Below are 27,805 nucleotides of genomic sequence, written 5' to 3'. Positions count from 1 at the left end.
TACAGGCCAACACGGAAGGACTGTGGCTGACCAAGTTCGCAGATGACTGCAAACTGGGTGCCATAATCGACTCTCCAGTCGACACAAGCATCCTCCAAAAGGGCCTCATAGAAACAGACAACTGGTGCCAGAGCCATGGCCTCAAGCTAAATGCCAAAAGTGTATAGTCATCCCTTGGCAAAACAACGTGCCACAAATTACCACATAGGTGGTAATCCATTAAGTACAGAATAAGTCATTAGGGACCTGGTGACCCAAGTTGATAGCAATCTCTCATTTGACAACCATTGGCCAAAGTGGTTAGAAAAACATTTTATATAGCCCACCTAATCATGAAGGGATTCACATCTAGATTAGGGGAGGTCATCGCCTCTTTACTCATCCCTCATCAGGCCCATAATCGAGTACAATGCCCTTTTGGGATGTACCTTACCAAACACCTGCAGCAACTGGAAAGACCAAAAGTACCTCACCAAGAGGATCAAAGGCTCAAACAGATGCCATATGCTGCCGGTTAAAGAAACTCCAGCTCTACTCAGTGGCATACCGACTGCTCAGAGGTGACCTGTGCCTGACGATAAGGCTATGTCCAACCGAATTAAGGGACATGCTGCCCCTCAAAAATCCAAATCCCATCGAGCTACACGCCGAGAGACTTGAACCTCAGCACTGAAATAAATAGGACATGCTGGAGGGACAGATTCATAACCCAGAGGCTCCCTTCACTATGGAATAAAATCCCAGTCCAGGTTAGGCAGAGTCCCTCATTGACTCTCTTCAAGAGGAATCTTGATGAGTGGATGGGAGATCATAGGTTTACCCCGGGTATCACTTCTGTGTCACTGTTAGACAGAGGCACAGTATACTAACCTCGAAAAAGGGCATAGCAAAATTAATTTAAAATGGGTGGCGAAAGCCAAACATACTCTGGCTAGGCTTATAAATGCCCTAGGGCAGATAGCCTAGTATGAACCTATGAACCTATATGCCAATTTTGTGAAAAAAAGTGCTAGTTTTCCCCCTAAGGGAGCGGCCAAAAGGTAAGTGCTTGGCATTTGAAAGTCATTGGGACTGTTTCCTATAAGGTTGTGACTTGTCTTCTCCTCCTTTTGGGGTTGAAGTCTTCTCCTCCTTTTGGGGTTGAGGCACCCCACTGTCGTGGTCTGTAAGAGCCCTGGGGCTGAGATCTGCCTCTTGGGCATCTGTATCTGCCTCTTTGTGGCCTGTCTGACACTAGAAAGGACCAATTTTTAGAAGGCCAATTTCTGCTAAATCGATGTGGCTGTACCTGTAAGAAATCCTTCACTGTTTGCATAGATTTTGCTTTATCCTCCATTTTCTTTAATACCTCTTCTGCCTTAACACCAAACAAGATATCATGCTGTAAAGGAGCATCCAATAATTTTGCCTTAACATGATCAAGTAAACCTTGTTCTTTTAACCAAGCATGCCTTCGAATCACAGATCCTGTAACTGCGGCTCTACAAGAAGCCTCTAAAGAATCAAAACCACATTGCAGAGTATGTTTTCCCACTTGTTCAGCTGCATGCAATAAATTCTGTATTTCCTTATAATCAGGACCTTCTGAACTTGTAAGCATTTTCTGTTTTAACAGAGACATTAAATATTGTTGGTATTTAAGCATGTGGAACTGGCAATTTAAAGCCCTTATTGCTAAAGTTGAAGAAGTGTAAACTTTCTTCCCCCATCTGTCTAATGCTCTAGAATCCCTGTCAGAGGGAATTGGATTTTTAGCAGTGGAAGCCTTTACCCCTTTGGGACCCTGGGAAATAGATTCTGGGTCAGCAGCAGGGTTTTTATAAAGAAATTTGTGAGAGTCAGGGACTCTGTAGTACCCATCTGGCTTGACTGGTGCTGGGGGCAAAGAATCATGGGTTAAACTGGATTTGGTGAACACATCATCCACAATATCCAACACAGGCGAAATAGCAAGGGGCCTGTGTTGAGGCAATGAAAGAAAATCTCTGAGCCTTTTCTTGGATTCTGAATAATCCTGGCTCTCCCAATGGAAATGCTCCCTCATGGTATGTAAAGTTTCCCCAAAAGAGTAATCCTCAAACAGTATCCCTGGTCTGAAGAGGAATCAGAAGAAATGGAAACCTGGTCAGAGGAATCATAGTCTGTATCCTGCCTAGGCCTTTTATCAGGAGGGGGATGGGAACCCCTGATCAGAGTAATTAGGTCTTCGGCCATTTTGAGCATCTGTTTTTTAGGCATGGAGGCCTGTCCAGGTGAATGCTGTACTTGTTTCTTTGTCTTAAATGGTGTTTTAGACTTGGTTGTTTTGATGGTAATCTGTGAAGGTCTGAAAACACCCTCAGAAGCCGATGCCTGCTCAGCGGCTCCGGACCCATCTGAGGGGTTAATTTCCGTGGGCCCAATACCTTGAGAGTTGGAGGCTGCCTGTGGCTCTGAGGTAGCGGGTGTCAGGGGGTGCGAAAGTGTCTCACTGAGAACCGGCGAGGCGGCGACTGGCCTAGAAGAGGCTTCATCGTCGGTTTTGGACCTTGGATGCCTGTCCTTACCTTTGTCTTTGAATTTTTTGTGTATTCCGGTCGGTTGTTCCGACGGCATGGTATAACTGAATCTTCGGCCAAAATAATGGCGAGCAAAATCAAACCGACGTTTAATAGTGCGCTTGTTAAATCTAGCACAAAACCGACAACTAGTGACGTCGTGGTCTGGGCCTAGGCATGGAATATAGTAAGAATGAAAATCCTTATGAGGTAATTGCTTCCCACAAGAAATGCAATTATTAACTTTTACTGTCATCGGTCTGAGGCAAGAAAAAGTTTCCCCAATGGGGTACTTAGCTTTATTGAAGACTTTGGTTCTGAAATTCGACTTCGAAAATCTCAGGAGTCGGCCGACCAGCACTTGCGAACTGCTTTTGCTTCGGGCACCACGCGGCAAGAAAGACTGAAGAAAATGGTGTCGGCTACATCTTATATACCCCTGGCGCACTGACATCAGGGAAAGAAGCGACAGCAGCCAATGCCAGACCAAGATTTTGGAACTCTGGCCGACTGCGGGACCGCCTGATGGCAGGATAACCCAAGTGTAATGACTGCAGCAGTGAAACACGATGAACATCTACCTATGTGAAAAGGTAGTGTTCATATCAAGCTGCAGCACAAGGAGGTTTAAAGCAATTATATACCTGTACAAAAAGTTTACATGCATTGTCAGCTAGCTATCGCTTACCACATTCCTTGGTACAGCATAAGCATAACTCAATGTAAAAAAAAAATAAAAATAACAAGTAACTAGGGATTTAGCTACACGTTTCTATTTCACACTCAGACCTCTTACTGTTATTACCAATTCCCATGTAACATTAAAAATATAAACACTGTATTCCATAAAAATGTTTCTGGAGAAGTATTTCTCTATTACTTTGCATGCAGTGTGTGTGTGTGCCCATGTGACAACATTTTTTATTCATTACAGAAACAGTTCTACATGATCTAGGCTCTACGAATGAAATATGTTTCAGACAGATGTTCAACAATAATGTACTCACCTAGGTATTCAGAGTATGCCTGTCTACACCCTTACACATTAACACACACAAAAATAGTTAAATCAGGTGGAATACAATGTTAGAAATAACAGGCACTGCTCCTGACTTTTAGAAACAGTAATAGGACTGTAACGTCAAAGCAATATGGAAATGAAAGAAAATGCCTAAATGCAGTGACTACAAAAAAAGTTGATAGGGTACTTGCTCACAGCCATATGCATTTCTACACTACAATCTAACAATCCATTAGAAGACATGATGTTACAAACGCAAAAGAAGTTACATAACATGACACAAGACATAAAAGAATGCGTTAGCTCAACAAGTAAAATATTCACAGTAAAAGAATATTGAAAAATATATAGAAAAATATTTAATGAGAGTTTTTCTTCTGTAAGCATCAAACAAAGTGTTTACACTGACATTTAATTAATGCTACTGTGTGACAAGCATGTCATACTACACAAATAAAACCAGTCATTCAACATTATACCTGTTACAGCTACTTGGACAGTATGATGCTCATGGTCACTGCGTCAGTACTGCACTAAAACTAAAGTATACATAAAACTTGACAGTTGGCATGCATTGCAAAAGAAAAAAAAATTAACATAAAAAAAATATCTTACAATTGTACATTTTAATTGATATTTTCAGACAATGAGCAAAGTACATTAATGCTGACAACACTGACCTTACCTGCCTAAAATTTCAAGAAGTTCAGCAACGCCATTAAAATGGTCTGTTTCGTATATGAAACTGTGAATGAGAGGGACAAAAAGAATATGTCAAATTACAAGAATTAGTTTGAGTCAACTCAATTACATTACAAGGCAAGTTTAAATTACTTGAACATGTAATAACAATGTGATTCTGCAGAAGTACTAATTTTCAGGTTCTTAACCAAATTTAGACAATGGGCTTACTGTACACATCAGTATCCTGATTGGAGAACTTTTAGTTATGTACTTACCATAACTTTAGATGTTTGGGATCCATCTCGCCTACATTCTGTACTGATGGGTTCGGAGCCGATCCTCGGCTCCGACTCGGCACGCTATACTATAGAGCGAAGTCTCTTATTGGCTGAGCTATTCGATATCCCAGGATGCACCACCACCAATTCCCCAGATCTTGTTTGTCCACACACATGCACACACACATGTACTGCTGAAATAACATTGCCAGATGTTTCAAGATGAAACGGTCGAACTCGAACCATCCGGTCTCTTCTGATCTCCAAGGCAGGGGAAGGAGGGTGGGTTATTAAGAATGTATGAGATGGATCCCAAACATCTAAAGTTATGGTAAGTACATAACTAAAAGATGTTATGTGATCCTATCTCGCCTACATTCTGTACTGATGGGACAGCGTCCTAGCACCTGATTCCTGGGTGGCTCACTGGAAAACACTCCTGAGAACTGTGGAACCGAAGGAAGCTCGCCCAGATGCCACATCCAATTTGTAATGAGAAATAAAGGTGTGAGGAGAGGACCAGGTAGCCAGCACAAATGTCACTAATGGCAAGCTTGGAATGAAGGCTGTTGAAGTAGCCATAGCCCTTGTAGAATGAGCTTTCACAGTGGTTGTAAGCTCTCTATTAGAAAGAAAATAAATATGACAGATGCAGTCTCTGATCCACTTGGCAATAGTGACCTTCGTGACGGCTTTGCCCAATTTATTGTCTGAAAAGGACACAAACAACTGATCCGTTTTCCCTGTTTGCGCGTCCTATCTAAGTAGAAACGCAATTGTCTGTGAACATCCAATGAGTGGAAGATATATTCTGCTCTGTCTAAGTAGTTGGGGAAGAAAACTGGAAGTTCCAAAGACTGTTGAAGACAAAAACTAGAACAAACTTTGGGAACAAAAGATGGATTAGGCCTAAGGGATACTCTATCCTTGTGAAAAACCAGGTACGGCAGTTTGACACATAGGGCTTGAAGTTCTGAAACTCTTCTGGCTGATGTAATTGCCACCAAAAAGGCAGTCTTCCAGGAAAGAAATTTCAAGTCAGAAGTTGCTGCGGTTCAAGGGGAAGAGGTCAAAGCACCTAATGCGCGAAATTAAGATCCCATGGTGGAGCAGGATGAGAAACTGGAGGACGTAGCAGCCCAGCACCTTTCATGATGGCTTTACACAACTTATTGCTCATCAAAGGTGGATCTATACTTTCATGAAAATTAGAAATAGCTGCTAATTGAACCTTAATGGTGGAGACCGAAGAACCTTGATTGAATAAGGAAGCTAAAATTTCAAAACTTCAGCAACCGGGCAGTAATGGGATCTAATCCCGGAGTTGGGCCCAAATGGCGAATCTCTTCCATTTACTATTATACATCTTCTTAGTCAATTCTTGTGGGCGAGGACAAGATATGTATAACTTCTGAGTCCAAAACCTGGTTCCTGACTATAGTCGGAAGTGGAGGAGCCAAGCTGTTAACCTGAGTGAGTGAAGGGACTGGTGAAGCTGTCCCGACTGGTGGATCAAGAGATCTGGAACCTGGTCCAGGAACCATGGACCGTCCAGTGCGTATTTCCGAAGAAATGGCAGCCAGACTTGACGAGGCCAGTATGGGGCAACTAAAATCATCTTGCACTGCAAGTGAATCGCTTTCTGGTTCACCCTGGGAAGAAGGGGAACCGGTGGAAAGGTGTACAGTAAGCCAGTGGGCCAAGTTTGGACTAGGGCGTCCTTGGGCTCCCCGAACGGGGTGAGAGAAGAACTGTAGACATTTCGTGTTGAGGGAGTTGCAAAGAGGTCGCAACAAGGAGTTCCCCATCTTCTGAAGATCTGAGATGCTACTCTGTCGTTCAGAGACCACTCGTGCGGGGAGAGAATGGTTCTGCTCAGTCTGTCGGCTATCACATTGGATCTCCCCGGAATGTGTGTTGCTACCAAGAAATGGTTGGTTGCAACAGCCCAATTCCATACTTTCATGGCCTCTCTGCAAAGAGGGTAGGACCTGGTCCCTCCCTGCTTGTTCAGGTACCAGACTACTGACATGTTGTCAGACTGAACGGCAATCATACCCTGGGGGAGGTAGCTGTGTAGTGCTTGAAGTGATAGAAGCACCGCCCTCATTTCCAGTATGTTGATGTGTAGGGAACTATCGTCGAGGTGCCACTTGCCTTGGACTGACCTGCCCAGGTAATGTCCCCCCCACCCCATCTGGGAGGCGTCCGTAGTCAAAGTGGCCACTGGAGGAGGAACGAAGGGTCGCCCCTGATCCAGGTTGGAGGAGATAAGCCACCAACGGAGGTCCTGTTTGCACGTCTCCGTGATTACAATGTGGTGACTGAGAGGAAGTTCCTGATACGACCACTGGACCGACAGGAGCCACTGGAGAATCCTCATGTGTAATCTTGCTAAGGGGACCAGGAGAACGGTAGCCGACATGGAACCCAACAGTTGTAGGACCATCCTTGCTGGGGCTCGGCGTTTGAGGAGCAACGCTCGGACTTGAGATTGTAATGTTTCTATTCTCTCTGTAGGAAGATAGACCCGCATTTGCCATGAGTCTATCTCTACCCCGATAAACCGTATGTGCTGAGATGGCAGCAATACAGACTTTGCCCAATTGAAGGTGATTCCTAGGGAGGTGCCTAGAGATACAGTGGCTGCTAGGTTCTGTAATAGTAGATGCCTGGAGGTGGCAGTTAGGAGCCAGTCATCTAGATACGGAAACACCTGTAATCCTAGACTCCTCAGGTGAGCAGTCACCACCGCCAAACATTTGGTGAACACCCTGGGGGCTGTGGTGAGACCAAAGGGCAGTGCGCAGAACTGGAAATGACCGTCTCCCAGGCTGAAGCGCAGATGTCTCCTGGACGCCTGATCTACCAGAATGTGATAATAGGCGTCCTTGAGATCTATGGAGCACATCCAAACACCTTTCTCCAGTAGCGGGAGAATGGATTGTAAGGTGACCATCTGGAACTTGGACTTTTTGACTGATCGATTCAGGTTGCTGAGATCCAAAATGGGCCTCAAGTCCCCGGTCTTTTTTGGATCCAAAAAGAATTTTGAGTAAGTCCCTAATCCTGTCTGGTCTACGGGGACAGGTTGGATGACTCCTTTTTGAAGCAGCTTTGAAATTTCGATGGCTGCAATATCCCGTTGACTGGGTGGTGGGTCCTGGATTTTCCTGGATGGCGGGGGGGTGCGAAAATGGGATGACGTAACCTCCGGCTATGATTTGGAGCACCCATCGGTCCCGAGTGATACTCTCCCAGGCCTTTAGGTGCCTCGAAAAACGACCCCTGACTGGCTCCGGAGCTGCGCAGTCGGGCAATCCTTCAGGGATGCTGAAAGGTTGGAAAGCCACGAAAGGACTCGCGGTCTCCAGTGTTGCGGGGGCCTCTGCCGCCTCTGGGACAGCGTCTTCCTGAAAAATTTCCCCCTCCTCTGCCTCTAGAAGGGGGATTGTCCTGCTGTGAGGGGTAATTCTTCTGAGATTTACGGAACCACATTTTCCCTCCTCTTTTAGCCTTGGGATAAGGACGAAAGGGAGAGGAAAATCGTGCCCCTACGGCAGTCAAAGTCTTACCCTCTTGTTCACAGCGGGTCAAGGTGTCCTTTACCTTGGGTCCAAACAAAGAGGACCCATCAAAGGGAGCGTCGGCAAAGGAAGACTTGAAGGCCTCCGCAAAATTACACAGGCGGAGCCAGGCTTGTCTCCATAGAGCAACAACCGTTCCCGCTCTACTGCCCCTCGGCTGCATCTGAAATGAGCCTCATGGACGAGTTCGATATCGACGATAGAGTAGCCAACTGAGAGCTAACCGTCTGGGCCAACTGCTCAGGTAGGTTACCAGAGAGGGTATCTGAGAGTTCCTTGATCAGGTCCCTCTGTAGTCTAGTGAAGTGCGTCAGGTAATTCAGAGACCTTAAGGTAAAGGCTGCTGAAGTAAGGGTGCGCTTCCCATAACGGTCCATGCTCCTAGACTCCTTATTAGGAGGATGGATGGACGTCGAAGCCTCTGCCACATCTTGCTGGGTAGCAGATGCCACCACCATAGCATCTACAGCCACACCCTTGGTGAGAAATTCATTTTCGAGCTGACAAAATTTGTTAGGGCGAGCAGGCACCGGTTCCACAGAATCTGGATGTTCCCACGCCTTGAGAGATCAAATCCAGGAGCTCATCAGGCGGAGACACCCAGGAGGCAGAGGGCTGAGCCCGAGGCCTTGAGGAACACAGACTCGTCAGGCGAAGGGGTTTGGTCTGCCAGCCGCCTCGTTGTTTGAGGACTTCCAGGATGTCCGCAAAGGAGACATCATCCGAGCGACTTGGGGACCCTTCCGCATCATCAAGATCAGTCTCGAGGTGAGAGACTCGTCAGGGAGTCGGCGTGCTTCCTCTTGCACTGTTTTTTCTTGGGGTTCCTCCGAAGACTCTTCAGAGGGACCTCCAGGAAGGGGACCCCAATGGGGTGACCTCAGGCCCCAGGGCTCCGCTGTCTTGAGACAGGGGACTACAAAGGAACCAGTCTCCGTGCCTAGGGAAGGTGCCGGGAGGCGGTGGAGGTAGCCAAAGAAGATTTGGCCAAAGCACTCCTCATGGCTCTAAGGCGGACCCCAGAATCCTGGGAAGGTCCGACCCCCAAAGCCATAACAGCAGATGACACTCCGCAGCCCGGCCGAGAGAGGCTCGGAACCGAAACAGCTCGGTCCCGAAGTCACCCCGGGCCGACCAGAGGTCCGTGTACCCGAACTCCGACCTGAAGGCCGGGTAGGAGTAAGGGTCGGAGCCGACCGGAAACCTCCATCGGCTCCACCAGCACCGACTCCAACGGTGCGAGGCTGTTGGAGGAGGAACCAAGGCTAAAGGGTGGACCATCGGCTCCGATGCCAACTGGGCTGGAGCCGAAACTAACTTTGGAAGACTGGAGACTGAAACAGCCTTTGGAGCACCCTGTCAATGTCGAATCCGACATCTTGGAAGACCGAGGAGATCGAGCGGGTCGAGTAAACTTCTCCACGGCTCCGAAGGACTGGGGACCCGGCTCAATTGTCTCGATCAAAATCGGTGCGAAGGAGACTCCATTGTAATTTCCCTCAGTGCCGAAGAGGTCTTCGGCGAAGGAAGAGTCTGAGCGGGCAACTCTCATCGGCTCCGAAATCAGTGGAGCCGATGAAGGTGACCCGCCTCTTGAAGCTCCAGCCATCGGCTCCGAAGTCAGAGGAGTCGAGGCTGGAGGCATCGAGGCAGACCGTTCCGCCCTCGGCTCCGAAGTCCGTGGAGCCGATGGAGAAGCCTGCCGAGATTTCTTTGTGGTCGGTTCCGACGGACTGGTCGGAGCAGACGATTTATTTTTTTTTTGAGGGAGAAGAGGAGGAAGATAAGGCCTCTTCAAAAGTAGGTTTGATAAGCCCTTTTAGAATCAATTTGTTTTTCCTCTCTTGGAGGACTCGAGAGGAAAAAGCGTGACACACGCTACAGGACTCCTGAAGGTGTTTGAGGCCTAAACAGTACACGCATAGGGAGTGATCGTCCGTTATGGACATCTTGTAATTGCATCGGGTACATTTTTTAAACCCTGAGGGTCTGTGCTCTTTAGACATAATTGCCAACAGTTAGTAGTCACAGGAAAAAAATGTATATAGCAATGTATCTAACCCAGTACAATGGGTTTCAAAAATTTCTCTTCACAGTTAAACAAGAGAAAGCCAACAAATAAATCACACAACAGGAGGGCCAAGAACCCTCTAACTAAAAACGGATACTTGACTACCTCACAAAACTCACACAAGAAGGCTCACTCACGCGCGAGGGGAAGGCCCCTCTAACTTAAACGGAAACCTTACCCTGAAAGACAAATTTACCACAAAAAATAATCAGTAAAAGTCAATCATACACAATGATAGCTGTTAAAACAGCTTTTGGGTTAAATTTAAGAAAATTCCTGACAGAAAATTCTTAGAAAGAAAGCACTTAGCTCAGCCAAGTTCAAGATCACGTCTTAGCTTGTAAAGCGGCAAACGAGATCTGGGGAATTGGTGGTGGTGCATCCTGGGATATCGAATAGCTCAGCCAATAAGAGACTTCGCTCTATAGTATAGCGTGCCGAGTCGGAGCCGAGGATCGGCTCCGAACCCATCAGCACAGAATGAAGGCGAGATAGGATCACATAACATCAAGCGTTATCCAGTAGGGTATTAATGTGCAATTAAAGTCCGGTGAAAAACGAGTCCACCGCTTCATAGCAGCTTATCAAACAGATGTGGAACTCGGACTGAGAAAAACAGAACGGCAGCCATTATTTTATGCTCGATAAGCACTGCTTTTGCTGTTTAGTGAGTGTAAAATAAAAAGCGCGCGCGTGTGTGTATGTGCATGAGAGAGAGAGAGAGAGACTGAATGTGTGTATGAAAGTAAGAGAGAGAGATGATCGTATGTGTGTTCATGTTGCTGTCTGCTTGCTTGTGTGAGTGAATGCGTGCACGAAAGCAAGAGTGACTGGGAGTGTGTGAGAGAGAGAGACTGAAAGCGATCACGTGTGAATGATTGCCTGTATAAAAGCAGAAGTGACTGTGTGTGTGTGAGAGAGAGACATCGAGAGAGCGACAGCGATGTTGTGAGTGAGAGCATGTATGAAAGCAGAGAAGGGTATGTGTGTGTGTGTGTGTTTGTGTGTATGTGTAAGAAAGAGACAGTGATCTTGTGTATGAAAGTTGTGTATGAGAGAGAGAGAGAGAATGGGCTGTCTGTAAATTGTTGTGTTTTACTTACTTTTTTTGTGTATTAGAATATTTTATATATATTTTTGATGTAAAATGCTTCCTCCAACACCATTAACATACAGTACAGAAAATCTGAAACATTAGGCGGAGGAACTATTTTACATAAAGAATATATATAAAAAAAATAATATAGTACTTTAAAAAAAAATAAGTAAGTAAAACAAACACTTTTACAGCGAGCCCATTCTCTAAGCGCAATAATGCCCTCCAGGGTGTGTGTGTTAATGTGTAATTAACGCCCTTCCAGGGGTGCAGAGGCCCTCCGCCTGTGGCATAACTCCCCTGGGCGAGCATTAATTGCACATTAACACACACCCTGTTGTGGATTACTGCTTACATAAAAGACCTCAACCTGACAGTACTAGTAATATCAACAGAACTCCGTGCTCCGCTTTAGACATTATAAAAGGACCTACCTGCATACTGCACAATATCACTGCAAGACACATTAAAAGTACTTCTGTCAGTTACCAAAAGACAATTCATACATGCCTATGGCTTACTTGGGAAGAAAATACATGGAGATAGAGCTACAAAGCCCGTAAAACACGTCAGCTATACCAGGGCAGACACAAAATGGTGCTACTGAATGAAGTAGTCACTAAATAAAAAAATAAAAATATACAGAATCTTAATAAAAAAAAGTGTGTGTGTGTGTGTGTGTGTGTGTGTGTGTGTGTCTTTCGGCTTTTCCCGGTTAGGGGTCGCCACAGCAGAACTCCGGCCCACTAATGACTGGCAGTAGAGTTTTACGTGCTGGCTTGCCGGGCCTAACGCACAAACTTCAACGAAGGAATGCCCATTCACGCATGTCGCCATACAGAAGACGCTCTGAGAATCGAACAGGCAACGTCTAACTGTGAGGCGACAATGCTACCGCAGCACCACAGTCTCTCTTAAAATTCAGTTTATAGCATGACTTTCTTTCACAATTCTGTGCAACATTGAACTATAGTATGAAAAATGTTAAAAGGCACAACAACCAAAAAGAAAGAGGAATATATGTGTCTGCAGGTATCTTGGGAACTATACTCTGATTGGAAATGACTGACTGCAGTGAAATTCTCAGGTTTTACCTACAGCCTTTCAATATTTACAGCAAATTCATGTTGCTAAGAGCATATACTGAGGAATGACCTTACCCATTAGCTTACTGAGCCAAGGCAGAACACAAGTCACCAATAAACATTTCTTCCACCATATTATGATGTATCCTTATCGCCTCAAGCAGAAATGGTGACTGCACACATTCTAAACAGTTACTCCATTACCTTTGACACGTGTGGTAAACTTCAATGTTTCTTAAAATTTACTGGCAAGAAAACACAGTATAGAGGTGTGCCAATACGATGAGCACAGCACATGCCTACATAAACTAAAGAAAAAACATAATACTGGACTACTATAGGAGTATCAACACTGCTTGGAGCTCCATAGTGCAGAATTTAATTGTAAACTACTGTAATAAACAAAAAAATCTTTAAAGGACAACTCCATTAAACATTAATGTTCTCAAGTCAAAGTGGTCTCCACATCTGTTGTAATCCAAGCCAAAGACCTATCTATGCCTTACTAAAGCAGACAAGTATTACTGCCTCTGTTTAAGGTCTGCATCTGATACAGTCCATCGATGCACATCGTTCTAGCTTTTGGTGAAATATTGCACAATTATTTTCTTACATTTGCCCCCACATGCTACATCATACAACAGCTCTTCTTTACGACATTCAATAAGTGGTTGCTACACGTGACATTTATAGCATCAGGAAAAAAACACTGGGTGTCACAGTTTTACTACCGGGAAAAAATGACTTAAGATGTCTGAGTGGCCTAATGGATAAGGCAATGGCCTCCTAAGCCAGGAATTGTGGGTTCAAGTCCCATCTGAGGTAACATAATATTATGTCTGGCTAGTTGGTGCAGAGGATTAAGGCTGTGCACCATAAGTTCTGTGCAAGCTTAATAACAAAAGCATTTAGACTACATTTTTGTATTCAGAAAAATAAAAATTAAGTACCTTTATAATTGCACGTATCTTACAATTTAAATCAGTTTTGTGTCCTTCTTGCTCTTTATCTGTAGTTAAAGCTATTACTTTAAGACATTTTTATAGTCTGCATTGTTTTTTGGTTTATCTGCTAGGCCTAGGTGTTTTTCTGTGTTTGGTTCCTCCCATCTTCCCAATTACTATACTTGGGAGACTTTTAACCTGCCTGCCCCTACTGTAGAGCTGGCCTTAGAAGATTCCCCAAGTTTTATCTCCTCTGTTTGCCTTACTGGTTATCGACAGAAGAAACTGGGAAGGCCATCCTCTTAGACTGTTAGCGTACTTTTACTAGAAAGGCTCACCCAGACTCTGCTACACTTTGTTGTGAGGGAAAGGATAGCTTGCTTTTTATTTGTTGTATTACTTTATTGCCTTTTTCTGTTTTGAATACTGTGATTTGTTTTATTTACCTTGTGTTTTACTTGTATTCTGCTTTTAACTGCATATTAAAACTTGAAAAGAGACCACAACTCTGTCTCTTGTGAGTCGTGCAGAATTTCTTTTCACCATCCTCCCACCCGGTTACTGTAGTGTTCTTAAACACCACTGTCTTTCTAGTTGCCTTCCCTTTATGTTACTTTGACCATATATCTCATTTCATCTCTGTTTTTACTGGCTTGTGTGAGTAAGCACAAAATTATCATTTTTTGAAATCACTCCCCTTCAACTATTTAAATTTATTGGCCATCCTACTGTATTCCATAGTACCAGAATACAAAAGTGACCACCCCCTTTGCTCTGCTGTTTTAAAAATAGTGACTATCCACTAAAACTTAACTTTTTAGATAGGTAAAACTTAAGTTACCTACTTTCACATCTACCTCCTCTAGTGCAGACTGCAGTGTTTAGGATAAACCATTTTTTTCATCTTACCTTTAAGCATGCCTAGCACTTGCTTTAAAACCTGCTGGAAAGCACTAGGAAGTCTTAAACTGATACAAACACTCAACTCTCCTTGTTAACGAGGAGAAATTATTCGTAGGCACTAAACAGCCTATAATTGCAAAGTACCTTGCTAAGGTAAGGGAAAACAGCTCTTGTACTTTACAAAAAAAAGCATCAAACCAGGCAAGTCCAAGGGTCAGCTTCCAGTGATTTCTCCTGTCCACCTGGTGAATCTGGGCATACTGGGGCAATACAGCAATTGCCTCATGTACACAGACACCCCTCTCCTCCTACTACCCAACACTACAATCTGCGAGAGATGCACTTACATAGCCAAACTGGAAGCAAAGCTCTCTCAACCCAAGATTGCGCTAGACAGTCAAGAGGAGAAGGTTAACACCCGCACTACACCTCAAGCAACACATAACCCTTCTAAAACCACACCACCAACACCCACACATAGCAACACTAAACACAGATATGTGGAGGCCCCTTAACAGTAACCTGCCCAAGCAACAAGGACCTCCAAAGCTGAAACACAAACACCAATCACAACCAAAGTGTCACATAGCTCACAACACCAGTGTGCCACCCAACAACAGCCCTTAAGGCAAGACAATGTACCCAACACTTTAGTCATAGGTGACTCTATAGTCAGGCACACTGATATCCCACTCACCAGGCTGAACAAGTAGAAAATTATGGTCAGTTGTCTGTCGGATGCCAGGATCCGCCGCATAACGCATGCACTCAAGTCACTCCACAACAAGTACAAATATGACTCTGTCATTGTCCATGTTGGAGTGAATGACTTGAGACGTACCTCACTGGACTACATGAAAAGAGACATGGAAGAGCTCTTGGATTATGTGGCCCAAGCAGGTATGACTCTAGCCCTGGGTAGCATCCTGCCTTCGCCCAGAATGATACCACAGTATAAGGACAAAATGATTGACTTCAACAATTGGCTAAGCTTCTGGTGTCATTCAAAGAGGATACAGTATCTGTCTGCCTGGGATGACATGATGGACAGACCACAATGCATTTCCAGAAATGGTCTGCACCTGTCTCCCCTGGGATTCAGGTTACTGGCTAAGGCTCTTGCCACCCCTATAGTGCCTTTTTCAGGCAAAGTTCAAAGGACAAAACCACCACCGTAACAGGTAGAAGCATGCAAAATCTGAAGGTAGAGCTACTCAATGCTAGAAGTCTCTCGTGGCACTCCTAAAAATGGAGAACATCAATATCTGTGCAGTAACTGAAACCTGGTTCAAGGCTCCAGAGAGCATCCCTGCAATACCAGGCTACAACTCTTACCACACTTTTCGGCCACCAAACCGGGACCAAAACACTAAAGGTGGAGGAGTGTCCATATTCACCAAGAATATTCACAACACCAAGCTAGTTGCCCAACACAATGCATCTGATATTCTCCAGGTGCAACTAACACTAGGTAAGACTGCAATCCAAATTGTAGCTTGCTACAAATCCCCCGCCATGCCCCAAGATTCTCACTATACCTTTCTAAACATAATGGAAAATAGCAAGATACAACCAAACACCCTAATACTGGGTGATTTCAACAACCCTGCCATTAACTGGGAAAACTACTCAGGTACCAACACCTTTGCCCAACGGTTCTTGGAATTCATAAATTCCAACGCCCTGGATCAACTAATCCTTAGTCCCACACCAAGGGCTCCAATATCCTAGACCTGGTCATTACCAATATGGGAAATTGATGCTCCACACCTATGGTCACCCCCTCATTGGTCAGGTCTGACCATAAGCTAATCAACCTTGACATCCACATCCCACCCCCCAGTAAGAAAACCTCTGCAAAAAACTTCTCCAAAGCCAACTTTATGCTACTCAAGTTAGAAGTGACAAACTTCATGACACCCATGCAGACAGGAACTGAAAGTTCGACTATTGAATTCTACACTAAGGCACTGTACAAGAACATCCACTCGTGCATGAATCGTGCCATCCCCAATAGAACCAAGACACTCCCCTCCAAAAAAGGAACAATCTGGTAGTCCCTTGCCATAAACAAACTTTACAACAAAAGGAAGAAACTGTTGCAGAAAAGAGGAAAATCCCAGGATGCAAAAAACTCCCTTACCAGCCTCAGTAAGAAGCTGAGATCCCACATAAAATCCTCCAAAGCTAGTTACGAAAATAAAATTGCCAAAGATTCCAAAGACAACCACAAGGCATTCTATAGCTATGTCAAGAATCTAAATGGCAATGCTCAGATCTGCTCTGAGCTACAACAGAATGGCATTAAATACACTGATCCCAAGGATATTGCCAATATCCTGGCAGATTGGTTCAGTGCAAACTTCACCCCCCTTCTCACCCCCTTAAAGGGCCTATCTCAATACCGAAAGATTGACAAATTCCGGTAATAACGGCCACACAGGTAAAAAACGCACTCTCCAAAGCTAGGAATACAACATCCATGGGACCAGACGACATCCCAGGCTGTGTACTACATGAACTACAAAATGAACTGGCACCTCACCTAAGTGTCATGTTTAATCATAGCCTCACCTCAGGCTTCGAGCCCACTGAGTGGTGCACAGCTACAGTTATCCCACTCCACAAGGGGGGATCCACCTTGGATCCCAGGAACTACCGTCCCATCAGTCTGATGAGCCTGATCTGCAAGGGCATGGAACGCATTATCATGGAACTTATAAACAAAGACAATGGCAACCTTCAAACACTGGACCCCACCCAGTTTGGGTTTGTGAAGAGCCAATCTTGTCTCCTGAACCTGACTGACTTCTTCAAATTAGTCTCCAGAGCTGTGGACAAGGGTAAGGCGGTCCACACAGCCTATCTGGACCTCACCAAGGCCTTCGACACCATCCCCCACTCTGGAATCATAGATAAACTTACTAAGCTGGGCATTAATCCCCATGTTACTCGATGGGTTGCCAACTGGCTTACTGACAGAACCCACACTGTAAAAGTAGCCGACTCAAAGTCCAGCTCCAGACAAGTGACAAGTTGAGTACCTCAGGGTTCAGTCCTGGGACGACTCTTGTTTAGCATCTACTTCTCCGAAGTACAGGCCAACACTAAGGGACTCTGGCTAAAAAAGTTTGCAGATGACTGCAAACTGGGAGCCATTATTGAATCCCCAAATGATGTGGATATTCTACAAAACGGCCTTACAGAAACAGATGTTTGGTGCCAGAGCCATGGGCTCAAGCTCAATGCCAAGAAATGTACAGTTACCCCTTTGGGAAAAAAACATGTACCCGTGAATTACCACACAGGTGGCAGTACACTAAACACCGAAAGTGTGATAAGAGACTTAGGGACACAGGTGGACAGTGGTCTCACCTTCGATAACCACATCTCCACAACAGTCAGGAAATCCTTCTATATGGCACACCTCATCACTAAGGGCTTTTCATCCAGAAAAAAGGAGGTCATTGTCCCACTGTATTCATCCCTCATTAGACTCCTTATAGAATGCAATGCCCCATTTGGTATGTACCTCTCAAGACATCTGCAACAACTGGAAAAGCCGCAGAAATACCTCACTGAAAGAATCAAAGGCCTAAAGCAGATGCCCTATGCTGACCGTCTAAAAAAACTCCACCTATACTCTGTCACATATCGTCTACTCAGAGGCGATCTCTGCTTAACATACAAGGCCATGTCAAACCCTGAGATGCTGGACATGCTACACTTAAAGAAATCCCAATCCCTCAGAGACACACGCTCCAGGGATCTAAATCTTGTCATCACAATGAACAAAACATGCTGGAGGGACAGGTTTCTAGACTCCCCAGACTCTGGAACAGACTGCCCATACATGTCAAGCAGAGCACGCCTCTTTGGCCCTCTTCAAAAGGAACCTTGATGATTGGATGGGAGATGGGAAATTCCACCCCGGGGATCACGTCAGTCGCCCTGCTAGACAGGGGTCCAGGGAAGTAAATACTGTGGGAAGAAATAGCCAGGGAATTGTTATGGCTAGGTTTGTATAGACCCTAGGGCCGATAGCCTAGTACCAACCTATGAACCTGCCTTAAAGTTTGTGTGCTCCTAATTGCTGGCTTGTCTGCCTGTGAATCATCTTGCAATTACATGTAGCTAGTTGTTAAGACTTGTTTTGGTACCTTTTTAATTGTGACTGTGTTTTACTGTAAGAAGAGACTGTAATTCCAGTGGGAGTAGAAAGGCAGCCTTGTCTGTCTGAGTTGGGAAATACACAGGGAGGCTTAAAGCGAGATTATTTCATCAGCCAGAGGGCTTTTCGGGGATTTAGTTGGATGTAATCAGCACCCGAGAGATACATCTGCTGTGCTTTTACTTTAAGAAGTTCCTGGATCATCTATCTTGTGATGGGTGGTGTTTACCTGGTCTCTCTGAGTTGGTAGGCACTCCAGGGAGCTTAACGTGCAGTTGTTTATTGTGCAAAGGGCATGGGAGTTAGTTTTCAGCTTTTTCTGTCAGCTGTAAATTAGGGTAGTTTTCGTAGAGCTGTTCATCACTCAGTGGATGTTAGCAGTAGCCTGTCAAGTAGCAAAGTTATAAAGCTAGTACTTCAGGACTTTAACCTATAACACAGAAAGGCTTTGCATGGAGCCAAGTGTAGGGTAGTTAGGTAGTGTCATTCAGCACTAAGACCATAGCATTAATTAACATCCAGCCTTCACCCTAGACATGACTCAGGCGCCTCCTGTAAAAAAAAAAAAAAAAAAACAAGACTCTACACAATAACAGCTCAACCTTAATACAGGTTCTGACAACATGGATTTGCAATTTCCTAATGCCTCTGTGGCCAGCTTGGTCAATATGGGCATCCTGAGACAATGTAGCAACTGTCTAATGTACTCAGATAATCTTTTATTTCTTAAAGAACCTAACACTGTATGCAAGAGATGTACATGCACAACTTCCATGGAGGCAAAAATCTAACAAGGTTATCTTAAAAACAACAACAAAAAAAAAAACACACTACATCCTTCATACATACCGCCGCTCACAACACACAGAGCTTCTTTATGCTGAAGCAGTAAAAAAACACACTCTCCAAACCTCAAAGACCTCCAAAGCCATCAAACTGTAACACCTATCCTCAGTAATCACTAAAGCACACATCAAAAGCAACACCTAAGACTACATATAAGCCTACACCCAATGATACCCCAAGAAAGTACAGCTGTGTACATTTACCATAAGTGTAGATGTTCGAGTGTACTCACTGTTGCAGTCATCACATTTGGGTTATCCTGCCAGGGGTAGCCCTCAGTCGGCCCAAATACCAAAGGCTTGGTATTTCTGCTTCGGTTGCTGTCACTCCAGGACTGACGTCAGTTCATCAGTGGTATAAAATCAGGCAGCTGACGCCATTACATCAGTTTTTCTTGCCCTGTCAGGAACCCCCCCAGGGAGCTAAGTTATGGTGGAAGAACACCACCAGTAGAAATTAAAAAACAAAATTTTGTTGTAAGGAGAGAGACGAGAGAAGGGGATGGAGGGAAAAGTACAGTTTTGTACCTACCATAAATGTAGATGTTCGAGGATTCCATTGCTGCAGTCCTGACTATTGGGTATAGTCCGCGTCCAGTCGGCCCGAATACCAGAGTATAAGGCTGACGTCGGTCAGGGCGCATTAGACTGACGTCAGTACGTCAGGGTACTAATGCGCATGACCGACGTCATATCCTCAGACTTTTCTTGCCCCAGATGTCAGAAGACCCTAAAAAGACAAGTCCCAAAATACCTGCACCACAAGCATGTACAATATATACAACAATATATACAAAAATATAAGCATGTACACTCACCTACACAACCACCCCTAAACACAGAGGGAAGGAGGGAGGGTAAATTGGAGTGCAGCAATGGAATCTCGAACATCTACATTTATGGTAGGTACAAAACTGTACTATGTTCTTCGTTTTCCATTGCTGCAGTCCTGACTATTGGGTAGAATCCCAAAGCAGAGGTAAGGAGGCTGGCAAATCATAAAGCAGTTGGAGCTGACAACATGCCTTGCAAAACAGCAGTGGCAAAACCAGCCCTAGACTTAGAGTAGATAGGAAGGTGATAATGCTTAGAGAATGTATGCACTGAAGTCCAAGTAGCTGCTTCCAAAATATCCTTAGTTGCCACCCCCCTTAGAAATGCTGTTGAAGTGGCAGTAGCCCTAGTGGAATGAGGCCTAATCCCAGCTGGAATCTCTTTGCCATGATGGGAATAACAAAATGCAATGCAAAAGCCAATCCACCTAGAAATAGTTTGTTTAGACACAGGCTTGCCCTGTGAACTCAAAGCAAAAGAAACAAACAACTGCTGAGACTGCCTAAAATCCTTAGTCCTGCTTAAATAATAACGCAATTGCCTGTGTACATCTAAAGTGTGCAAAATCTTTTCCCCTTTATTTTGAGGGTCTGCATAAAAGTAGGCAAATGAATAGTTTGGTTTAAAGCCACACTAGAAACCACCTTAGGCATAAAGGAAGGATTAGTGCGTAATGATACCCTATCCTTATGGAAAATCAAAAGGGCTCTACTGCCATAAGGGCCTGCAATTCAGACACCCTTCTTGCAGAAGTAATAGCCAACAGAAAAGCAGTCTTCCATGACAAATATTTCAATTCAGCAGTAGCTGCAGGCTCAAAAGGTTGTAGAGTAAGTTTTTCCAACACAAAATTGAGATCCCAAGCAGGAGTAGGAGCTCTCATTGGGGTCTTATATTCTTTGCCCCTCTAAGAAACTGCTTGAACAAAGGATGCGAAAACAAAGGTGGGTCACAATCATAGTGAGCTGAAATTGCTGCAGCATGAATCTTAATGGAAGAGAAGGACAAACCTTTGTCCAATAACTCAGTAAGATATTGTAGAGCCACACTCAAATTAGGCTCAGAAATCTCCAAATTCTTTGCTGTACTCCAAAATAAAAATCTCTTCCATTTTTCTGCGTACACTCTCCTTGTACTAGGTCTTCTAGCTTCCATAATCACATTTAAAACTTGTTGAGGAAGTTGAGACCTATTGTGTTTCAACACAGAATATGCCAGGCTGTTAGATGAAGAGAGTGAAGCTTGACATTGAGCAGATGACCGTCCCTCTGAGATAACAGATGAGGAATCAGAGGTAAAGGCCATGGAGGCTTCTTTACTAGACTCCGTAGTAGTGGGTACCAGTGTTGCGAGGCCAATCTGGAGCTATCAAAATCATCCTTGGCCTGTCTTGTCTGACCTTTAATAGTACCTTTGGAAGAAGAGGCAGAGGTGGAAAGGCATATACATGAAGGTTCTTCCAACTGAAAGACAGAGCATCCACTTTCCAAGCTGTGTGATGAAACCCCTTTGTGCAATACTTTGGCAGCTGGTGGTTTAGTGGAGAAGCGAACAGATCTATGTCTGGAGTTCCCCATGACACTGTCAATTTCTGAAATACATGAAGATCCAGTTTCCACTCGTGGGGATCCATGATTTGTCTGCTTAACACATCTGCTAAGGAGTTCTGTGCTCCTGGCAGAAACCTTGCCTGAAGAGTTAGTTGCAAGCTTAGCGCAGTGTCCCATAAAATCATTGCTTGCCTGCATAGAGGATAAGAATGTGTTCCCCTTGCTTGTTGATGTACCACATGACAGTTGTGTTGTCTGTTAGAATCAACACCTGCCCTGGAAGAAGTAACTCCTTGAAAGCCATTAATGCAAACTGGACTGCTAACATCTCCTTCATGTTGATATGTAGATGCTGTAGTCTGGCAGGCCACTTGTCTTGTATCCACTTTCCATTTAGATGAGCTCCCAAGCAATGTCCGAGGCATCTGTCGTTAAGATCTGACTTGCCTCTGGCGGGTCACAGAGAGTCCCTTGTTTAGGTGACATTCCTGAGCCCACCACAAGAATTCGTTTTGAAGGCAAGGTATTATTTGAATGACAGTGTCCAAATCCTGGCAGTGCTGTGTCCATACATTTTTTAGATACCATTGTAGCTTCCTCATATGCAGTTTGGCATTGGGAAGCACCAGAATACAAGATGCCATGAACCCTAATGCTTGAAGGACTGTCCTTGCAGTCAGCACGGACTGATGAAATAGTTGATGGAAGTAAAGTGACAGACTCTTTTGTTTGTCCGGGGTCAAAAGGCCATCTGGGCTGCTGTATTCAGTCTCACACCCAGAAAGCACATGTCTTGAGAGGGTACTAGACTGGACTTTATTTCGTTCACAGAATACCCTAGGCATCTTAGCACTGCTATAACATATTCCAGATGCTGTAGAAGGTCTTCCTTTTCTTGAGCCAGAATCAGGCAGTCGTCCAAGTAAGGATAGATTTGAATTCCTTGAAGCCTGAAGTAAGCTATCACTGGAGCCAGAACCTTTGTGAATACTCTGGGCGCAGTAGATAAGCCAAAGGGCAATGCAGAGAACTGATAATGAGAATTTCCAGCTCGAAACCGCAGATACTTCCTGCAACTTAGCCTTATAGGCACATGAAGGTAAGCTTCCTTGAGATCTAAAGTTACCATCCAGTGATCTTTGCCCAGCAGAGGTAAAAGCTGTTGTAACGTCAACATCTTGAACTTGGGAATGTCCAAAACGTGTTGAGGAGAGATAAATCCAAAATTGGTCTCCACGTGTTCCCCTTCTTTGGTACTAGGAACAGGCGAGAGTAAAATCCTAGGCCCCTTTCTGATACAGGGACTGGCTGAATGGCCCCTATCTGGAGTAACTGAGAAACTTGCTTGTGAGCCTCTTCTCTTTGTGGAGGAGGAACGTCTGGCATGCCTTTGAAAGGGGCATTGTATGGAAATAAAATCTGTAACCGTGGTGAATGATATCCAACACCCATTTGTCTTGAGTAATTAAATCCCAATTTTCTTTGAAGAGAGACAGTCTTCCTCCCAGAGGAGCTGCCAGACGGGAATCTACTGGCAGCTGAAAAGACAGGTCATTGGGTCTGTTTTGAAAGGACTGACCCTACCCTCACCAGAAGTCTGAGCAGGTGAACTGCCTGTTCTAGGCCTAAAAGAACCTTGAGCCCTGCCCCTACCACGTCTAGACCTACCCCTAGACTGGGAATCATAAGCAGGATATGTCCACCCCTTAGCAGGCCAATTTCTACTAAACTTTGGAGGCTGCACCTGCAAAAAATCTTTAACAGTTTGCATAGACTTAGCTTTGTCCTCCATTTTCTTTAAAACTGCTTCCACAGGCGATCCAAACAACACATCAGACTGTAAAGGAGCATCCAAAATCCTTGTCTTAACATGCTCAGCTAAATTCTGATCCTTCAACCAGGCATGCCTGCGAAGAACAGAACTGGTAGCAGCCACCCTCGAGGAGGCCTGTACAGCATCAAAACCACATTGCAAAGAATGCTTACCCACTTGTTCAGACACATGAACCAAATCCAGCAACTCTTTACACTCATCTACGTGCGCCAAAGCATCCACCTTAGATTTCAATTGTGAAAGGAGATAATTCTGATATTTTAGCATGTGAAACTGACAATTCAATGCTCTCATGGCTAGAGTGGAAGAAGTATACACTTTCTTTCCCCACCTATCCAAAGCCCTAGCCTCTTTATCAGTGGGAACAGGATTTTTAACCACAGAAGCCTTAACACCTTTAGGCCCTTGAGAAATAGTTTCTGGGTCCGCCCTAGGACTCTTAAACAAGTACTTATGAGCTTGGGCACCCTATAATACCTATCAGGCTTAACAGGAGCAGGAGGCAGAGAGTCAGGGTTCAGGAAGCCTCTGCAAAACATCTTCCACCACATTCAACACAGGAGGAATAGCTAAAGGCCTATGCTGGGGTAAAACAAGAATTCCCTAAGCCTTTTCCTGGAATCAGAGTAATCCTGGCCTTCCCATTTAAAGTGCTCCCTCATGGAATGCAGAGTCTCTGAAAATGAGAAATCCTCAGGAGGAGAAGCTGTAGGAGTGGAATCATCCACATCAGAATCAGAATAAGTAGGATACTCATGCAAATCTTCCGCAGAAGACTCTGAAGCCTCCGAACACTGTTCAAAACTATCAAACTCCGGTTCCACCCTAGGCCTCTTATCAGGCGGGGCATAGAACCTCTAATCATAGTAATCAAATCTTCTGCCATTTTAAGCATATGTTTCTTAGGTACAGAACCCGAAATGCTAGGAGAAGCCCCCACTGAAGCTGAACTAGGCCTACCTCTCAAGGAAGTTTTGGCAACAGAAGGAGAGGCTCTAACTACCTTGGGAAGAGAGGGAAGAACAGTCACCTGAGAAGCCCCCTCAGCCTGGCCTACCTCCTGAGAAGGCACATCCTGTAATAGTAAAGTTTCTGCCTGGGACTCCATGGAAACTCCTGGCAAAACCTCAGGCTCCACTGAGCCTTCTAAAGAACCGACGTCCGGGACAGCCGGTTCATCAACCCTAGGCTTCGCTGTTTTGTCCTTGCGCTTCTTGGAAGCCGGCGTCGGAGCATCCGGCGGCATTTTGTAATTGCAACGCTTCCCAAACACTAACCTGGCACAGTCTAACCTCCTCTTAATAGTGCGTTTGTTAAACCCTAGCACAAGGCGGCAACCAACAACGTCGTGCTCAGGCCCTAAACAAGGTATACACAAGGTATGGTAATCCCTATGAGGTATCTGTTTCCCACAAGAAATACAGTTATTCACTTTTTCTGACATCCGTAAAATACTGAGGCAAGAAAAACCAAAATGTTCCCTAGCGGGTACTTAGCCAACTCTGTTTGGGTCTGAAACTCCGGTTTGAAATATTTCAGAACGCCAACCTGCACTCATAAAACTGCTTCTGCATCGGACCATGCGGCAAAAAAGACTGAGGATATGACGTCGGTCATGCGCATTAGTACCCTGACGTACTGACGTCAGTCTAATGCGCCCTGACCGACGTCAGCCTTATACTCTGGTATTCGGGTCGACTGGACGCGGACTATACCCAATAGTCAGGACTGCAGCAATGGAAAACGAAGAACATCCAGGACTGCAACAGTGAATACACTCAAAAATCTACATTTATGGTAAGTGCACACAACTGTACTATGTTCTTCGTGTTTCACTGTTGCATTCATCACATTTGGGTTGATTTACAAAGCTGAAGTAAAGGGTGGAGGCAGTCAAGACTGGGGGCTGGCTAGGATGCCTGCAAGACTGCGGTGGCAAAACCTGCCCTGGATTTGGAGAAGATAGGCAGGTGGTAATGCTTGGTGAAGGTATGAACAGATGTCCATGTTGCAGCCTCCAGGATGTCCCTGGTGGGGACCCCTCTGAGAAAAGCTGCAGAGGTGGAGGTTGCTCTGGTGGAATGTGTCCTGACCCCCTTTGGGGGTGGTTTCCTGTGCTGTTTTAGCAGAAATGGATGCAGTGTGCCATCCATTTGGAGATAGTTTTTTTGGATATGGCCTTGCCCGCCCTCTGCTCCTGCAGCGAAGCTGACCAGCAATTGATCAGTTTTTCTAAAAGATTTAGTCCTCTCCAGGTAAAATCGAAGTTGTCTGTGCACATCTAGAGAGTGCAGAATTCTTTCCCCCTTGTTTTGTGGGTTAGGGAAAAAGGTGGGCAAATGAACTGATTGGTTAAGAGACACACTGGACACCATTTTAGGCATGAAGGCTGGGTTAGTCCTGAGGGAGACCCCGTCAGCATGGAAATGATGACGGGCTCTACAGCCATAAGTGCTTGTAGCTCTGATACTCTTCTAGCTGAAGTGATGGCTTGAAGCAAGGCTGTCTTCCAAGAGAGAAATTTTAACTCTGCTGAAGCTGCAGGTTCAAAGGAGGAGGGGGGCAGGGTGAGCTTTTCCAACACAAAATTAAGGTCCCAAGCTGGGGTAGGAGCTCTTCTGGATGGCCTTAAGTTGTTTGCCCCTCTTAAGAACTGTTTGATGAGAGGGTGTGAGAAGAGAGATGGCTCTGTGCTGAAATGAGCAGAGATGGCTGAGGCATGAATTTTAATAGAAGAGAAAGATAAGACTCCTGTGTAGTAGGTCTGCCAGGTAATCAAGGATGAGAGGTAGGGAGGGATGTGCCATTCCGGCTCCCTTACCCTGGATCCAGGTGCAAAATGTTTTCCACTTGTCAGCATAGGATTTTCTAGTGCTGGGGTGTCTGGCATTACGTATTACATCTAGAACTTGTTTGCTTAGGCTGGCAGCTTGAGGAGAGGTCAGGGAATAAAAGCCAGATTGAGGGTCTGCAATTGGTGATGCATGAATTCTCCATTACTCTGGGTCAGGAGTGTTGGGATCTGAGGTAGGTGCCATGGTGGCAGGGTGACAGGATGTGCAGCAGTGGGTACCAGTGCTGGCATGGCCAGTCTGGGGCAATCAGGACTGCCCTTAGTTTTTCCTCCCTTACTTTGAGCAGTACCCTTGAAATTAGTGGTACAGGGGGAAATGCATAGATCGAGAGGTTTACCCTTTAGAAGGATAAAGCATCCACTTTCCAGGCCTTGCTGTGAGGTTCCCTGGAGCAGAATTTGCTGAGCTGATGATTGGAGTGGGAAGCAAAGAGGTTGACCTTTGGGGTGCCCTATTTCTGGGTTACAAGGGTGAAGATTCTGGGGTCTAGCTGCCACTCGTGTGGGTCTAGTAGGTTTCTGCTTAAATTATCTGCCGGAGAGTTTAGAGAGCCTGGCAGGAATTGTGCTAACAGGTGTAGCTGCATTGCTGAGACCATGTGCCAAAGGGTCATGACGAGCCTGCAGAGAGGATAAAACCCTTCTTGTTGATATACCATATCACTGTACTGTTGTCTGTTTTGATCAGTAGAGGCCCCGGGTAAAGTAGGGGTCTGAAAGCTGTCAGGGTGTGCTGAACAGCTAATATCTCTTTTTGGTTGATCTGCAGATGTATTTGATTTGAGCTCCATTGGCCCTGAATGCACCTGCCATCCAGGTGAGCACCCAGGTATAGTCGGATGCGAATGTGGTGAGGGTCTGGGCGGCGTGGGGTTGTGAGAAGGGAAGTCCCTTGTTGTGGTTGCATGCTGCTGCCCACCAAAGAAAATCTTTCCTTAGACAGGGTATCATTGGTATAAGAGTTTCCAGGTCTTGAGAGTGCTGACACCAAAGGCTTTTTAGGTACCACTGTAGTTTTCTCATATGCAATCTGGCATATGGAATGAGTAGAATGCAAGATGCCATGAACTCTTGAGCTTGCAGGTTTTTCCTTGAGGAAAACTGGGTTCTGGTGGCTAGTTGAGAGAAGTAGCCTGTCAGGTAGGCTTGTTTTTCTGGGGTAAGGAATGCCATCTGGGATGCTGTGTCCAGGCTTGCTCCCAGGAATACAATTTTTTGTGTGGGGACTAGTTTTGATTTCTTTTCATTGATAGTATATCCCAGGGAGGTCAGTAGGTCCTTTACAAAGGTCAAGTGCTATAGCAGCTTTTCCTGACTGTCTGCCTGAATCAGCAGTCGTCTAAGTATGGGTAAATTTGAAAATTTCTTTGTCTGCAAAAAGCAATGGCGGGAACCAGACATTTTGTGAAAACTCTGGGAGGAGTGGATAAGCCAAAGGGAAGCACAGAGAACTGCAAGTGCATAGATTCTACCCTGAAACGTAGGTATTTCCTGCATGATTCCCTGATTGG

At 45.1% G+C, this 27,805-nt stretch overlaps 1 protein-coding gene across 1 annotated transcript in view; it reads right to left on the bottom strand.

Annotated features, from left to right (window-relative positions):
• Positions 1 to 27,805, bottom strand: part of PPP2R5A (protein phosphatase 2 regulatory subunit B'alpha) — a gene marked incomplete in the record, with an annotated part of 2,279,188 nt that overhangs the window by 1,070,771 nt on the left and 1,180,612 nt on the right. Inside the window, 1 exon segment of the mRNA XM_044055395.1 lies at positions 4,244 to 4,303. Within this exon segment, the coding sequence (XP_043911330.1) occupies positions 4,244 to 4,303 (60 nt within the window).

This window comes from Protopterus annectens, chromosome 1.part2 (assembly GCF_019279795.1).
Source record: "Protopterus annectens isolate FY-2018-M chromosome 1.part2, PAN1.0, whole genome shotgun sequence".
Classification (NCBI taxonomy): domain Eukaryota; kingdom Metazoa; phylum Chordata; order Ceratodontiformes; family Protopteridae; genus Protopterus; species Protopterus annectens.
The sequence above is the reverse complement of the archived record's forward strand: the minus strand, read 5'-3'. Positions and strand labels throughout refer to the sequence as shown.